Here is a 15,560-nt window from a genome sequence, read left to right as displayed (position 1 = left end):
CGGCGTAAGGCTAGGACAAGAGGGGACTATTAAACTTGGTGGATCGTGGGAGACTGCAGACCCAATTAAACCAAGGGACAAGCGTTTTCCCGTTATAAGATCTAGGGACAAGCGCTTCTCTGTAAGGGCTATTTATTTTTCCAGAATTCCTGTTGCCCGTTTAAAGAATTGGTCCAAGGTTCCCGTTACCACCCAGCTCGTAGTTGAGACATGTACAGTTCTATCTTTCCCAGAACGTAGTGCCATAGTAACTGGAGAACTGGAGCTTAAACTCAAAAAACGACAATATAATTAGGGTAGAAGCTTATGATATAGTAATGATGCTTAGCACAACCCGGAATAAAGTGGAGGTGGCCCAGCCCGGCCTCTAATGACCTCGGACGGCATCAGACGGCCCGCCCTTTGCCCGGGCTTCGCCCGCGCACGTCCCGCGAGACGTGGGTATGTATGTGATTAAATACCAAAGGGGTCGCAAGTCGTTTTAAGGAGCCGGAGAGTGTAGGCGGGAAGAGGACCAGCTGCGGCAGATCACCTAGCCACAAGGCACGCTGATCCTCGCAGTCCCACGAAGAGGTGGAGCCAAGTAGTGAACAGCCCCAAGTTCACCAGTGTCCATAGAACAACCAGGATACGTCCCCGAGTCCAGCAGGGGATCAGCCTAGCCAAAGAATGCGACTACGAGCGGCTCCCGCGGAGCAGGGGCGCGAGTCATTTTAAGGAGCCGGAGAGTGTAGGCGGGAAGAGGACCAGCTGCGACAGATCACCTAGCCGCAAGGCACGCTGGTCCTCGCAGTCCCACGAAGCGGCGGAGCCAGGTAGTGAACAGCCCCAAGTTCACCAGTGTCCGTAGAAGAGCCAGGATACGCCCCAGAGTCCAGCAGGGGATCAGCCTAGCCAAAGAATGCGACTACGAGCGGCTCCCGCGGAGCGGGGGCCACAAGTCGTTTTAAGGAGCCGGAGAGTGTGGGTGGGTAGAGGACCAGCTGCGGCAGATCACCTAGCCACAAGGCACGCTGGTCCTCGCAGTCCCACGAAGCGGCGGAGCCAGGTAGTGAACAGCCTCAAGTTCACCAGTGTCCGTAGAAGAACCAGGATACGCCCCAGAGTCCAGCAGGGGATCAGCCTAGCCAAAGAATGCGACTACGAGCGGCTCCCGCGGAGTGGGGGCCACGAGTCGTTTTAAGGAGCCGGAGAGTGTGGGTGGGAAGGAGGACCAGCTGCGGCAGATCACCTAGCCGCAAGGCACGCTGGTCCTCGCAGTCCCACGAAGCAGCGGAGCCAGGTAGTGAACAGCCCCAAGTTCACCAATGTCCATAGAAGAACCAGGATACGCCCCAGAGTCCAGCAGGGGATCAGCCTAGCCAAAGAATGAGACTACGAACGGCACCCTCGGAGCGGGGGCCGCGAGTCGTTTTAAGGAGCCGGAGAGTGTAGGCGGGAAGAGGACCAGCTGCGGCAGATCACCTAGCCGCAAGGCACGCTGGTCATCACAGTCCCACGAAGCGGCGGAGCCAGGTAGTGAACAGCCCCAAGTTCAGCAGTGTCCGTAGAAGAACCAGGATGCGCCCCAGAGTCCAGCAGGGGATCAGCCTAGCCAAAGAATGCGACTACGAGTGGCTCCCGCGGAGCGGGGGCCGCGAGTCATTTTAAGGAGCCGGAGAGTGTAGGCGGGAAGAGGACCAGATGCGGCAGATCACCTAGCCGCAAGGCACGCTGGTCCTCGCAGTCCCACGAAGCGTCGGAGCCAGGTAGTGAACAGCCCCAAGTTCAGCAGTGTCCGTAGAAGAACCAGGATACGCCCCAGAGTCCAGCAGGGGAACAGCCTAGCCAAAGAATGTGACTACGAGCGGCACCATTCTCCCATGTTGTCAGTGAAACAGCCATATACTAGTATAGAGGGGCATTATGCCACCGCATGATGACCAACTCTAAAACGGCTGAAACAAACCCTATTGTGTTTATTGTCAAACTTGTTGGAATCATACACCCACCTGGATAACTGGTGTGGGAGATATGAGTCCTGCCTCTGTGGGCTCTCTGTGGTCCTGGTACCAGCCTTCTAGTCCCTGACAGCACAAAATGGTTGCTGCTGACCAGAGACACCTTTCTGCCCTCCTGCTGCTGAGCCGAGCTCGAGCAGGGGAAAGCAGGACAATAAGCATCCTGTCATAGAGAAGTGTGACCACCTACCAGACAGAATTTAGTGTATTGGAGCTGGCAGGGTGAGCTTGCCAAAGCCTGAAAGTTTGCATGAGGGGCACATTTTGTATCCCTGTGCATAGTCCAGTTCAAACCAGTCCTGGGAGCTGTTGGCTCCCACTCTGGTGCAAAACTGGACAAAAGACATGGGAGTAACCTCCGCTTTGTCCAGACCCCCCCCCCCTGAATGTTTCCAACCCTCTTCCGTGGGTACTTAAGGGCTTACCTGGCTGTAGGACCTTAGATTCGTCATGGACAAGATTCAGAACTTAAACCACTGCACTTCAACCGTCTAAGCACTCTGGACTTTGCTGGACTTCGTTTGGGCCTGACTTTGTCTCCCTCTCAGTCTACTGCATCGTCTGTGCCTGTGCATACATACAGGTTCCGTGTAGGACCTGTGGAGCATCCAAGACACCTGAAGATAATCTCCCATGAAGTGGGAGACACTCCCCTGCATTTGCAGGCACAGCAACACTGCTGATCGGTCTGCTGATCCTGAGTTCCTATAGACTCCAAAGGGTTCAGCAACACAGGAGGTGGGTTCTTATATCCCTGGAGGCCCGAGCTGCCCTCTCACTCAGTTTGAGGACAGAATCCCTCATGGGGGCTGCATTACCCGAACACCTGTGCACTGCAAACTTTTGCTTACTTTCGATTGCTTGAGCCTGCCCAACTCTCCTGTGTGTGGTGAATCTCCCGGACTATGCTGGTTCGAACCGTACACTTCCTTGACCTCCTGTGTGGGTTGCTTTTGCCTAGGCTTGTTGGTGCTCCGGCCGGATACCGACCCCACAGCACTCGACATACTTTGATGGACAGCTCTTATCCAGCTCCTGGTTATCCTCAGCATCGCCTGGTCCCCGCAGCTGCAGGGTCAAAGTCATCGTCAACTATCCTGAAGCACCCAACATCGGTGGGCATTCGTCTACCGAGCCCCTGGTCACTATCAAGTGACCCAGACTCTGTCCCCTCTGCTTTCAGGTACTCCTCAACAAGAATCCACATTTGGGTTCCAACAGACACTTTCTACTCTCCCAGCAGAGGCACTTTCTTGAAGTCCTCTAATGGGTTCGACTGCGGTTTCCAACGCCACTTCACACCTATGCACCCGGCTTCCCTGGGTTAGGTAACTTGGGTACTTTGGTATCCACAGTTGTGGTGGCTCTTCAATCTTCTGTCTTCCACTGGGTTTCTTCAAAGTCCACTGGGAAGGATCCTTAAACTCTAAAATTCCAACCGCGTCTTTCACATAGACTTGTACGGAGTATGTGGTCGTGTTCTCACACTGCACAAGCACTCTATGTGGTCCCTATCTACTCACCTTGGGTGGTTCCTTGTGGTCCCAGCAATTCTACATACTCTCGACATTGTCTTGAATCGAGTCCTGGTTCTTATACCACTTTCTTAATATATGGTTGGGTCCCCCCCCCTTGGGCCCACTGTGTATTAGTGCTATTTACTGTGATTTCTTTGCTTAAGTATTGTGTGCTTTGTGTCTGTCTCCGTGTAGAAGATACTGTTACGTACTGACGTACTGGATAATAGTGTTATATAATAAATATATATTTTTATACCTACTGTGTGGTTTTCTTTTCATTTAATCTATACTATAAAATTGCATTCTGGTGAAACAAGCTGCTTTACACTCCTTTAAGACTAAGCCTGGAGGCTGCTCTTCACAGCTACCACCGAGAGAGCTTTGTAAAGTTGTCTGTGACCTCTTAAATCCCCATAAGGGTTGTCTGGACTGGTGCAAGGTACCCACTTTAATTAGTGGACATCACATACCAGTTCAGCTTCTCACAGCTGATGTCAAAAAAGGGTTAAAGGGCGCAGTGAAAAATACCAGAGTGCTTGGGAGGAAGCCTGGGGTAGCTGTAAAGAGCAAGCAGTGAAGGCCGACACTTACCGATAAGCAGCTGGGACGTCTCTCACTGAGTACAGCTACTGCTCCGGTGACAATAAACTGAAGGGAAAGAGACTACATGTGAGAAACACACGAGTGGAAAGAGCACGCTTTCAGAGCAAGACTTGCTATACTACACAGTGAAGAAGGTGCAGCAGAAATTCACCTGTGGAGTGGGGCAGGATGTTGAAACTGAAACTGCACCTCAGCAGGCACAGGAGCCACCTAGACACCCCTAGGCAGCTCCTCAGCAGGCACAGGAGCCACCCAGACACCCATAGGCTGCTACTCAGCAGGCACAGGAGCCACCCAGATACCCCTAGGCTGCTCCTCAGCAGGGACAAGAGCCACCCAGACACCCCTAGGCTGCTCCTCAGCAGGCACAGGAGCCACCCAGACACCCCTAGGCTGCTCCTCAGCAGGGACAAGAGCCACCCAGACACCCCAGGCTACTCCTCAGCAGGCACAGGAGCCACCCAGACACCCCTAGGCTGCTCCTCAGCAGGCACAGGAGCCACAGACACCCCTAGGCTGCTCCTCAGCAGGCACAGGAGCCACCAGACACCCCTAGTCTGCTCCTCGGCAGGTGCAGGGTCCACCCAGACACGCCTAGGCTGCTCCTCAGCAGGCACGGGAGCCACCCAAACACCCCTAGGCTGCTCCTCAGCAGGCACAGGAGCCACCCAGACACCCCTAGGCTGCTCCTCAGCAGGCACAGGAGCCACCCAGACACCCCTAGGCTGCTCCTCAGCAGGCACAGGAGCCACCCAGACACCCCTAGGTTGCTCCTCAGCAGGCACGGGAGCCACCCAGACACCCCTAGGCTGCTCTTCAGCAGGCACAGGAGCCACCCAGACACCCCTAGGCTGTGCCTCTGCGGCTCACCTGCTGTACACAGATTCAACAAGACACATCCAGAGGACGGCGGAGCAGTACAGGGGGAAAATTGTTGTGAAAGGGACAAGTAGTGACCCCCCTCCCAGCACAGGGCTGTACTCTCCCCTATTCCTCATCAAGCACAAACAGTACCAACAAAGATTACAGGGCCAATTTGGACCTGGAAGCAGGACAAGTGGACACTTCTTTTTAAATTGATTATAGTGCAAGTAAAGGGGCTTGGTCAGTCACCTCAATAAGTGCACAGCTGGGATGCAAAACAAAAGCAGATGATCTGGTGGCAGGGTGAGGGAAGCTGTGGGCCTCACCTGGGGCTCATTTTCAGGGCTCACGAGTGGCCAGAGTGATATATGAATGTACTGTCGGGACCGGATGTAGGTTTAAGGCTCTTCCTTAAAAGTACAGCTACTGTTTGAAGAAGTAAGAACCTGAGGCCAACATTACAGAAACTGCAGCATAAGAGTAGGTCCTGAAGAAGGGTCTGTGAATAGAAGGGTCTGTACATGGAAACCTTCATACGAAGCCGGTTTGGAATCAATGATAGTTCTGTAGTGGATATAGGGCAGAGATGCAATTAAAGAGTCATGCGATTACGGACAGAGTAACATCACACTCGTCATATTTGGAGAGAACTCGTCTGTTTATACAGGTGCGCATGCTACAGACGTTCTCGGAGCGAATGAGGTTTGTGGAATCCATTTTGATTTAGGTTCCATTTTGTGACACTCAATAAGTGAGACCGCAGAACAGGCGTGTTGGTGGTGACAACCCGCTACTATGCTTCTTTGGCTGTCGCCATAAATCAATGCCCATGCATAGCCAAATGATTTATTCTGATTAATGATTGAATGAATGAGAGGAAAACTCCAGTTCTTTCACCGAGCAACTGGCTCTCATTGGCTGTGTATCTTTGTGCAATATGTATATTCATCTATACAGCCTGTGTTAACTTTATTATTTGGAGCAAGTCCGGATTTGGTACTTAGCTCCTCACAGCTATTTAAGATGAAGTTACACTATGAATCTTAATGCAGAGTGTCTAAGTGAAATTTTGGGTTTCCACAGTACGACTGTGGAAAGTTCCCGTTGGTTGAAAAGCATTGTCACTAAAAATACCAATGGACCTGTCATGCTCACGGACACTCAAAGTGAAGGTTATTCATGGACTTTATTGCAACTCAAAACCAAGAACCAACATCCCAGTCCACCTGCTCTGAGGATGCTCTTCGAATGACCCCAACGGAGCTGCTCACACCCCCTCCAGTGCCTTGAGACCCTCGCGGGTGAGTAGTGCGCTCCACAAACCATGATTGATTGATTGACGGTCCTTGGGTGCTTCAACGGACAGGAAGAGGAAGTTCAACACGAAGGTTCTATAACTGGACTAGACCAATATCTTGGAGGACAGAGGGGTCAGGGAACACCCAAGGCATTAAGGTATAGAATGATATGATTAATTACAACAATACACTTCATGAATGTATACCACTGATGTGTTCATTTAAAAGAAATACTCTGAAAGAAACAGATTTTAGTATTGAGTGAGCTTGGCCTCTGCAGTTAGATTACAATATTATAGATAATACTCATTGACTGCAATGCAAACTTGATTCTGAATCCAGTGTTAGCTCCGGTTCTCGCACAGTCTACGCAGGGACGAATCGACTGAATCTGTGGATGGTTGTAACACCAACACGCATTATCCATGGCAAGAACCACAACTGAAGTAGAAATAGGAAGGAAACTAGTCCATCAAATCGTAGTCACAAAGGCAGCTCTCCAAGAGCTTGATTTGGGGTTCACTTCATCCCCAATACAAGCCCAGGTCACAACACTACCACCTGCACACCGGGTCTGAAGGTGGCTACTCAGCAGGAAGAAGAGCTCTGGCTGTCCCTGGCCAGAGAGTCTCTGGACAAGGGATGTTTCAGTGGACTCCATAAGCACCTCTTAACTGTCCGCATGAAATGACAGAGCATACTCACCGGAACGCCGGTCCAGAAGCAGGAGCCGCTCCAGTACAACCTCCCCATTTGCAAGAAGGAGATGAGCACACCCATGGACACGCACACAAGGCCGATCATGATCAGCACTGCCTGTGGGGAGAAGAATAGATTCATTCAGGCTCCTACTTTACTTTAAAATGGGCCCCTTAATGCATTTGAAATCCCCCCGTTTCCTTCAACCTTAGTTTCCTGCTCAAATCACAAAACCACTCAGTCTGATTTCAAACACAACCACAGCATGTAAACTGACCTCATTGCTTCTAGCGACCCGTGACCCTGATTTCAGGTAGGTCGCTCCCCCACGCTGCACAGCACCACCTGTGTGCTCGTTGTCCCTCTGCTCTCTGCTCCGCCATAGGCTCTAGGCCCCTCTGTGTGAGTGGTGATCTGCATTGTAAATTGTTTCATTGATACTGTTATCTCCTGTCTGCCCCCTTTTGTCCTCTGTGCCCCCTCGCCTTGCCCCAGCTGGTGCCCTTGCTCTCCTTCCGCCCATTTTCCCGCTGCTGCGTCCCCTGCGTCCCGCCCCCCTGCTTGCCCATTTGTTCTCCCACTCCCGCCTCCCAGCTGCTCCTCCCTCCAACCTCCCCTTATAATGGCGGCCGCACCCGTCAACGCCTGGACTGCGCACAACGCCAGACCGTCTGACCCCTGCAAACGCCACGACACCTGATGCCGCTACGATGTCAGCAGCCTCCATGCACTAAATGCTGGCTGATCACACACCTGCTTCCAGGCCACCCCAAAGCGGACCCATGGACCCTTCTCCTGCCGGAACTGCTGCTACACCAGTCTCCAAACCACCACCACACCCACCAGGGTAGGTTGCAACAGCCTCCGTTGCCTTCTACTCAACACCGCTCCAGCCTCCGTTGCCTTCTACTCAACACCCACTCCACCCGCAAACACGCCATCGAACTCTGGGACCTACTCGACTCCACCTCCCCAGATGTCACCTTCCTGACGGAGACCTGGATGAACCCCCTCCTCAGCACCGGACATCGCCATAGCCATCCCTGATGGCTGCAAGATCACCCGCAGGGACCACACCAAAGGAACAGGAGGAGGAATCACCCTCATCCACAGAAACACCCTCAGAATCTCGACCAGCACTGACGACACCCTGAGCGCCGCCGAACACCTGCACTTCCAGATCCACACCAACCCCAACACCACCCTCGGAGGAACCCTCATCAACAGACCACCCGGCCCCCGGCCACAATTCTGCGACTCCATCTCCAACTTCGTCAGCACGCATGCCCTTGCATTCACACATCAGCAAAGAGCTCTTCAACATCGTGAAGGAACTCTCCAACCCCAGCTCCAACTCCAATGACATCCCACCATCACAAGACCTCTGTGACTTCCTAGCCACCTTCCTCCACCGCAAGATCGCAAACATCCATGACAGCTTCAGCAACCAGTCCTCCCCGACAGACACAGACACCTCAGACTCACGGCCCCCCAGCCACATCAACATCGACCCCCTGCTTTCCTGGACCCACGACAACAACGAAGACACCATCAAAATCATTAACACCATCCACTTCGGTTCACCATCTGACCCTTGCCCGCACCATATTTTCAACAAAGCAAGCTCCACGATCGCACCCCATCTCCGCAAAATCATCAACAGCTCCTTCGAGACCGCAACCTTCCCGGTGAGCTGGAAGCACGTCGAGATCAACTCCCTAGTCCAGACCCCCCAAAGCTGACCCGATGGACCTCAGAACTTCCGGTGCATCTCCCTCCTCCTGTTCTCGGCGAAAGTCATCGAGAAGATCGTCAATATGCAACTGACCTCCTTCCTCGACAAGAACAATATCCTGGACCCATCCCAATCTGGCTTCCGCAGCAACCACAGCACTGAAACAGCCCTCATCGCCGCAACCGAGGACAGCAGGGCCATGACGGACAACAGAGAAACTGCGGCCCTCATCCTCCTGGACCTCTCGGCAGCCTTCGACACCGTCTGCCACTACACCCTCCGCACATGCCTCCACAACGCAGGGATCCGTGACAAAGCACTGGACTGGACCACCTCCTTCATCACCGGCAGAACCCAGAGTGTCTGCCTCCCCCATTCCGCTCTAAAGACACTAAGATCATCTGCGGCATACCCCAAAGATTGGCCCTCAGCCCGACACTCTTCAACATCTACATGGCACTGCTCGCCAACTTCACCAGATCGCACGACCTCAAAATCGTCTCATACGCCGACAACACCCAGCTGATCCTATCCCTCACCAAGGCCCCCACCACCACCAAATCCAACCTCCACGAAGGAATGAAGGCCATCGCCAAATGGATAATGATCAGTCACCTGAAACTGAACTTGGACAAGATGGAGGTCCTCATCATCGGATCTACCCCCTCCGCCTGGGACGACTCATGGTGGCCGGCCGCACTGGGAGCTGCACCGATGCCCACTAACCACGCACGCAACCTGGGAGTCATCCTGGGCTCTGCATTGTCAATGATCCAACAAGTGAACGCCGTCTCCTCCTCCTGCTTCAATACCCTCTGCATGCTCCACAAGATCTATAGGTGGATCCCCACCGGTGCCAGAAGGACAGTCACCCAGGCCCTTGTCACCAGCAGACTGGACTACGGCAACGCTCTCTACGCAGGAACATCAGCCAAACTCCAGAAACGACTACAACGCATACAGCACACCTCATCCTTGACATCCCCGCCACAGCCACATCACAGCCCACCTGAAAGACCTACAGTGGCTCCCCGTCAACAAGAGGATCACCTTCAAGCTCCTCACCCATGCTCACAAAGCTCTCTACAACACCGGACCAGCGTACCTCAACGAATGACTCACCTCCTACACAACGAACTGTCAGCTTCGCTCCGCTGACCTCGCCCTCACCACCGTCCCCCGCATTCGTCGAGCGACCACCGGCGGCAGATCGTTCTCCTACGTCACCGCAAAAACCTGGAACACCCTCCTCATCCACCTATGAACGACCCTGGACCTTCTGGCCTTCAGAAGACTCCTCAAGAACTGGCTGTACGAGCAGTAGCAGCACCACGTCCCCAGCACCTTGAGACCCTCACGGGTGAGTTGTGCGCTCTCCAAATGTATTGATTGATTGACGGTTCTATGGATGTTATCTGCATGACTCTGGGCAAAGGAGACATGGCAGCCACAATCTTCCTGGATCCCTCCACAGATTTTAACATGGTCTACCACCCCATCCCCATCCAACGCCTACATGACATCGATATCCAAAGACATGTGGTCTGATGGATCTGCTCCTTCCTGACGAGAAGTGCTAATTCAGTCATTCTTGCATCGTGCACCTTAGATGCCTGTGACCTCCTCTGCAGACTTCCGCAAGGATCCTCCCACAGTCCGACCCTCTGAAACACACAGACGATCCCTCTAGCGAACATTGTCCACTCTTATGACATCAACGCAATCTCCTACGCCAAAAACATGCAACTTATTCTCTGCCTCACGGACAAGACGCTAAGTATCCAAATCAAGTTCAGTGCCTGCATGACTGAAATCGGCCAACAAGATGAAGAACAACTGTCCAAAGCTGAACACTGACAAGAATAACTGCAAAAGCTAGAACTAACAACCCCCCACAAACCACGCCAATTACCTCGGGATCGTCATCGACAGCAAACTCGACATGGCCATCCAAGTCAACACAGTCCCCGCCTCATGCTTCCATACCCTGAAGATACTGAGGAAGATTTTCAAATGGCTCCCAAGCCCCACTCACAAACAATCATGCATGCCCTAGTCAGAAGCAAGCAGAACTACGGGAACACCCTCCATGCCGGGATCAACAAAAAACTCATCCGAAAGCTGCACTGTTCAGAACTCAGTGGCCAGATCCACTCTCAACCTTCCCCACCGCACTCACATCACATCACACCACACCTGAAGGCGCTCTGCTGGCTTCCATTCACAAACGGGCACAATTCAAACTCCTCACCCACACTTTGAAGGCACTACAAAACACTGGCCCAGCATATGTCAACAATCACATCTGATTTCACAAACCTTCCTCACACCTCCGCTAATCCGGATCCCTACGACACACAAAAAATGTGCAGAGGGCTCCATTTATCAAGGAGCTTGATTATTTGATTAAGTACACTAACTGCACTTCCAGATAGAACAGTCACACTTTACAGTTTTACAAAGCCCCCCAGTCTTTAGCAGCTTCATCTAGTTACTATCATAAGTGACTTAGAATTACTGCAACTGGTGGCCAAGACCTATCTGCACAACAATGTTCAAAAAGCATTTTAAAATAAATACTTGTAAAAATGCTTGTGAAAATGACAAAAAACGTGGTAAACTCAAAGCATTGAGATGAGGATTATTGTCCTGTACCAGGCTTCTGTTCCATGCCAGCTCTTGTGGTGCTGTTCCAGAAGGGACAAGCCCCGCCAGAGTAATGTTAAGGGGTAGGACCAACGTACCTTGGTCAAAGGTATGCTGAGAGTGGAGGATCAAAGGGGCTCTGGCAGTTTGTCAGAGCAAAGTTTCCCCAGGATGGACCAAAAGGAGTAGTCGTTATCCATCAAAATCAACTTCAGTGCCAAAGCCATTCAGTCCAAAGCGGCCAAACTCCCTCCAGAGTTCAGTTCGACAGAAAAAACCTATCTGGTAAGGGTGCACAGAGACTGGGTCACCATGAACAGCTCCCAGAGAGTCATGCAAAACAAAAGAAAAACTACATCTTCCAGCCACGTTTAGGAGGTCTACTGCTCTACTGCTAACTCTTGCAAACTCCACACCAAGTACAGTGACTGCAGAAACACTGCATGATCCGAGTTTTTCATGGACTCTTTGTGGGGATGGAAGACAGGTGAAGGTAGATGAAAGAAACTGGGTGATTAGCTCTGCAGGGTGTGAGTCCTACTGAAGTAACAGGTCCACAATTGTCTCCTTAATGGGATCCAAGCATTCCATTGTAGTGTTTGACTTTGTCAGGGTAGCGAAGCTGAGAAGTCCAGAGTCTACTCAGGAGAGGTGGTGTGGGCCAGTAATCTGCTCAGGAGAGGTGGTGTGGGCCAGTAATCTACTCAGGAGAGGTGGTGTGGGCTAGTAATCTGCTCTAGAGAGGTGGTGTGGGCTAGGCATCTACTCAGGAGAGGTGGTGTGGGCTAGGCATCAGGAGAGGTGGTGTGGGCTAGGCATCAGGAGAGGTGGTGTGGGCCAGTAATCTACTCAGGAGAGGTGGTGTGGGCTAGTAATCTACTCAGGAGAGGTGGTGTGGGCTAGGCATCTACTCAGGAGAGGTGGTGTGGGCTAGGCATCAGGAGAGGTGGTGTGGGCTAGGCATCAGGAGAGGTGGTGTGGGCCAGTAATCTACTCAGGAGAGGTGGTGTGGGCTAGTAATCTACTCAGGAGAGGTGGTGTGGGCTAGGCATCTACTCAGGAGAGGTGGTGTGGGCTAGGCATCAGGAGAGGTGGTGTGGGCTAGGCATCAGGAGAGGTGGTGTGGGCCAGTAATCTACTCAGGAGAGGTGGTGTGGGCTAGTAATCTACTCAGGAGAGGTGGTGTGGGCTAGGCATCTACTCAGGAGAGGTGGTGTGGGCTAGGCATCAGGAGAGGTGGTGTGGGCTAGGCATCAGGAGAGGTGGTGTGGGCCAGTAATCTACTCAGGAGAGGTGGTGTGGGCTAGGCATCTACTCAGGAGAGGTGGTGTGGGCCAGTAATCTACTCAGGAGAGGTGGTGTGGGCTATTAATCTGCTCTGGAGAGGTGGTGTGGGCTAGTAATCTACTCACGAGAGGTGGTGTGGGCTAGGCATCTACTCAGGAGAGGTGGTATGGGTTAGGCATCTATTCAGGAGAGGTGGTGTGGGCCAGTAATCTACTCAAGAGAGGTGGTGTGGGCTAGTAATCTACTCACGAGAGGTGGTGTGGGCTAGGCATCTACTCAGGAGTGGTGGTGTGGGCTAGGCATCAGGAGAGGTGGTGTGGGCTAGGCATTAGGAGAGGTGGTGTGGGCCAGTAATCTACTCAGGAGAGGTGGTGTGGGCTAGTAATCTGCTCTGGAGAGGCGATGTGGGCTAGTAATCTACTCACGAGAGGTGGTGTGGGCTAGGCATCTACTCAGGAGAGGTGGTGTGGGTTAGGCATCTACTCAGGAGAGGTGGTGTGGGCTAGGCATCAGGAGAGGTGGTGTGGCTAGTAATCTACTCAGGAGAGGTGGTGTGGGCTAGTAATCTACTCAGGAGAGGTGGTGTGGGCCAGTAATCTACTCAGGAGAGGTGGTGTGGGCTAGTAATCTGCTCTAGAGAGGTGGTGTGGGCTAGGCATCTACTCAGGAGAGGTGGTGTGGGCTAGGCATCAGGAGAGGTGGTGTGGGCTAGGCATCAGGAGAGGTGGTGTGGGCCAGTAATCTACTCAGGAGAGGTGGTGTGGGCTAGTAATCTACTCAGGAGAGGTGGTGTGGGCTAGGCATCTACTCAGGAGAGGTGGTGTGGGCTAGGCATCAGGAGAGGTGGTGTGGGCTAGGCATCAGGAGAGGTGGTGTGGGCCAGTAATCTACTCAGGAGAGGTGGTGTGGGCTAGTAATCTACTCAGGAGAGGTGGTGTGGGCTAGGCATCTACTCAGGAGAGGTGGTGTGGGCTAGGCATCAGGAGAGGTGGTGTGGGCTAGGCATCAGGAGAGGTGGTGTGGGCCAGTAATCTACTCAGGAGAGGTGGTGTGGGCTAGGCATCTACTCAGGAGAGGTGGTGTGGGCCAGTAATCTACTCAGGAGAGGTGGTGTGGGCTAGTAATCTGCTCTGGAGAGGTGGTGTGGGCTAGTAATCTACTCACGAGAGGTGGTGTGGGCTAGGCATCTACTCAGGAGAGGTGGTATGGGTTAGGCATCTATTCAGGAGAGGTGGTGTGGGCCAGTAATCTACTCAAGAGAGGTGGTGTGGGCTAGTAATCTACTCACGAGAGGTGGTGTGGGCTAGGCATCTACTCAGGAGTGGTGGTGTGGGCTAGGCATCAGGAGAGGTGGTGTGGGCTAGGCATCAGGAGAGGTGGTGTGGGCCAGTAATCTACTCAGGAGAGGTGGTGTGGGCTAGTAATCTGCTCTGGAGAGGCGATGTGGGCTAGTAATCTACTCACGAGAGGTGGTGTGGGCTAGGCATCTACTCAGGAGAGGTGGTGTGGGTTAGGCATCTACTCAGGAGAGGTGGTGTGGGCTAGGCATCAGGAGAGGTGGTGTGGCTAGTAATCTACTCAGGAGAGGTGGTGTGGGCTAGTGATCTACTCACGAGAGGTGGTGTGGGTTAGGCATCTACTCAGGAGAGGAGGTGTGGGCTAGGCATCAGGAGAGGTGGTGTGGGCTAGTAATCTACTCAGGAGAGGTGGCGTGGGCTAGTGATCTACTCACGAGAGGTGGTGTGAGTTAGGCATCTACTCAGGAGAGGTGGTGTGGGCTAGGCATCAGGAGAGGTGGTGTGGGCTAGTAATCTACTCAGGAGAGGTGGTGTGGGCTAGGCATCTACTCAGGAGAGGTGGTGTGGGCTAGGCATCAGGAGAGGTGGTGTGGGCTAGTAATCTACTCAGGAGAGGTGGCGTGGGCTAGTGATCTACTCACGAGAGGTGGTGTGGGCTAGGCATCTACCCAGGAGAGGTGGTGTAGGCTAGTAATCTACTCTGGAGAGGTGGTGTAGGCTAGTAATCTACTCAGGAGAGGTGGTGTGGGTTAGGCATCTACTCAGGAGAGGTGGTGTGGGCTAGGCTTCAGGAGAGGTGGTGTGGGCTAGGCATCAGGAGAGGTGGTGTGGGCTAGTAATCTACTCAGGAGAGGTGGTGTGGGCTAGGCATCTACTCAGGAGAGGTGGTGTGGGCTAGGCATCAGGAGAGGTGGTGTGGGCTAGTAATCTACTCAGGAGAGGTGGCGTGGGCTAGTGATCTACTCACGAGAGGTGGTGTGGGCTAGGCATCTACCCAGGAGAGGTGGTGTAGGCTAGTAATCTACTCTGGAGAGGCGGTGTGGGCTAGGCATCTACTCAGGAGAGGTGGTGTGGGTTAGGCATCTACTCAGGAGAGGTGGTGTGGGCTAGGCTTCAGGAGAGGTGGTGTGGGCTAGGCATCTACTCAGGAGAGGTGGTGTGGGCTAGGCTTCAGGAGAGGTGGTGTGGGCTAGGCATCTACTCAGGAGAGGTGGTGTGGGCTAGGCTTCAGGAGAGGTGGTGTGGGCTAGGCTTCAGGAGAGGTTGTGTGGGCTAGGCATCTACTCAGGAGAGGTGGTGTGGGCTAGGCTTCAGGAGAGGTGGTGTAGGCTAGTAATCTACTCTGGAGAGGTGGTGTGGGCTAGGCTTCAGGAGAGGTGGTGTGGGCTAGGCATCTACTCAGGAGAGGTGGTGTGGGCTAGGCATCAGGAGAGGTGGTGTGGGCTAGTAATCTACTCAGGAGAGGCGGTGTGGGCTAGGCATCTACTCAGGAGAGGTGGTGTGGGTTAGGCATCTACTCAGGAGAGGTGGTGTGGGCTAGGCTTCAGGAGAGGTGGTGTGGGCTAGGCATCTACTCAGGAGAGGTGGTGTGGGCTAGGCTTCAGGAGAGG

The 15,560-nt window shown here is 53.2% G+C and overlaps 1 protein-coding gene across 2 annotated transcripts in view; it reads right to left on the bottom strand.

Moving 5' to 3' along the window:
- The window catches only part of LOC147736574 (transmembrane protein 176B-like), a 102,639-nt gene that overhangs the window by 45,359 nt on the left and 41,720 nt on the right, over positions 1-15,560 (bottom strand). Inside the window, exons 3-4 of one of the 2 annotated variants that reach the window (XM_086953316.1) lie at positions 6,991-7,101; positions 4,112-4,168 (exon numbers count right to left, since the gene is read on the bottom strand). In XM_086953316.1, the coding sequence (XP_086809442.1) occupies positions 4,112-4,168; positions 6,991-7,101 (168 nt within the window). The remainder of the gene's footprint in view (positions 1-4,111; positions 4,169-6,990; positions 7,102-15,560) is intronic. The other variant, XM_086953317.1, reaches the window with a different exon arrangement.

Source organism: Lissotriton vulgaris, chromosome 1_2, assembly GCF_964263255.1.
Source record: "Lissotriton vulgaris chromosome 1_2, aLisVul1.2, whole genome shotgun sequence".
Lineage (NCBI taxonomy): Eukaryota > Metazoa > Chordata > Amphibia > Caudata > Salamandridae > Lissotriton > Lissotriton vulgaris.
The sequence above is the reverse complement of the archived record's forward strand: the minus strand, read 5'-3'. Positions and strand labels throughout refer to the sequence as shown.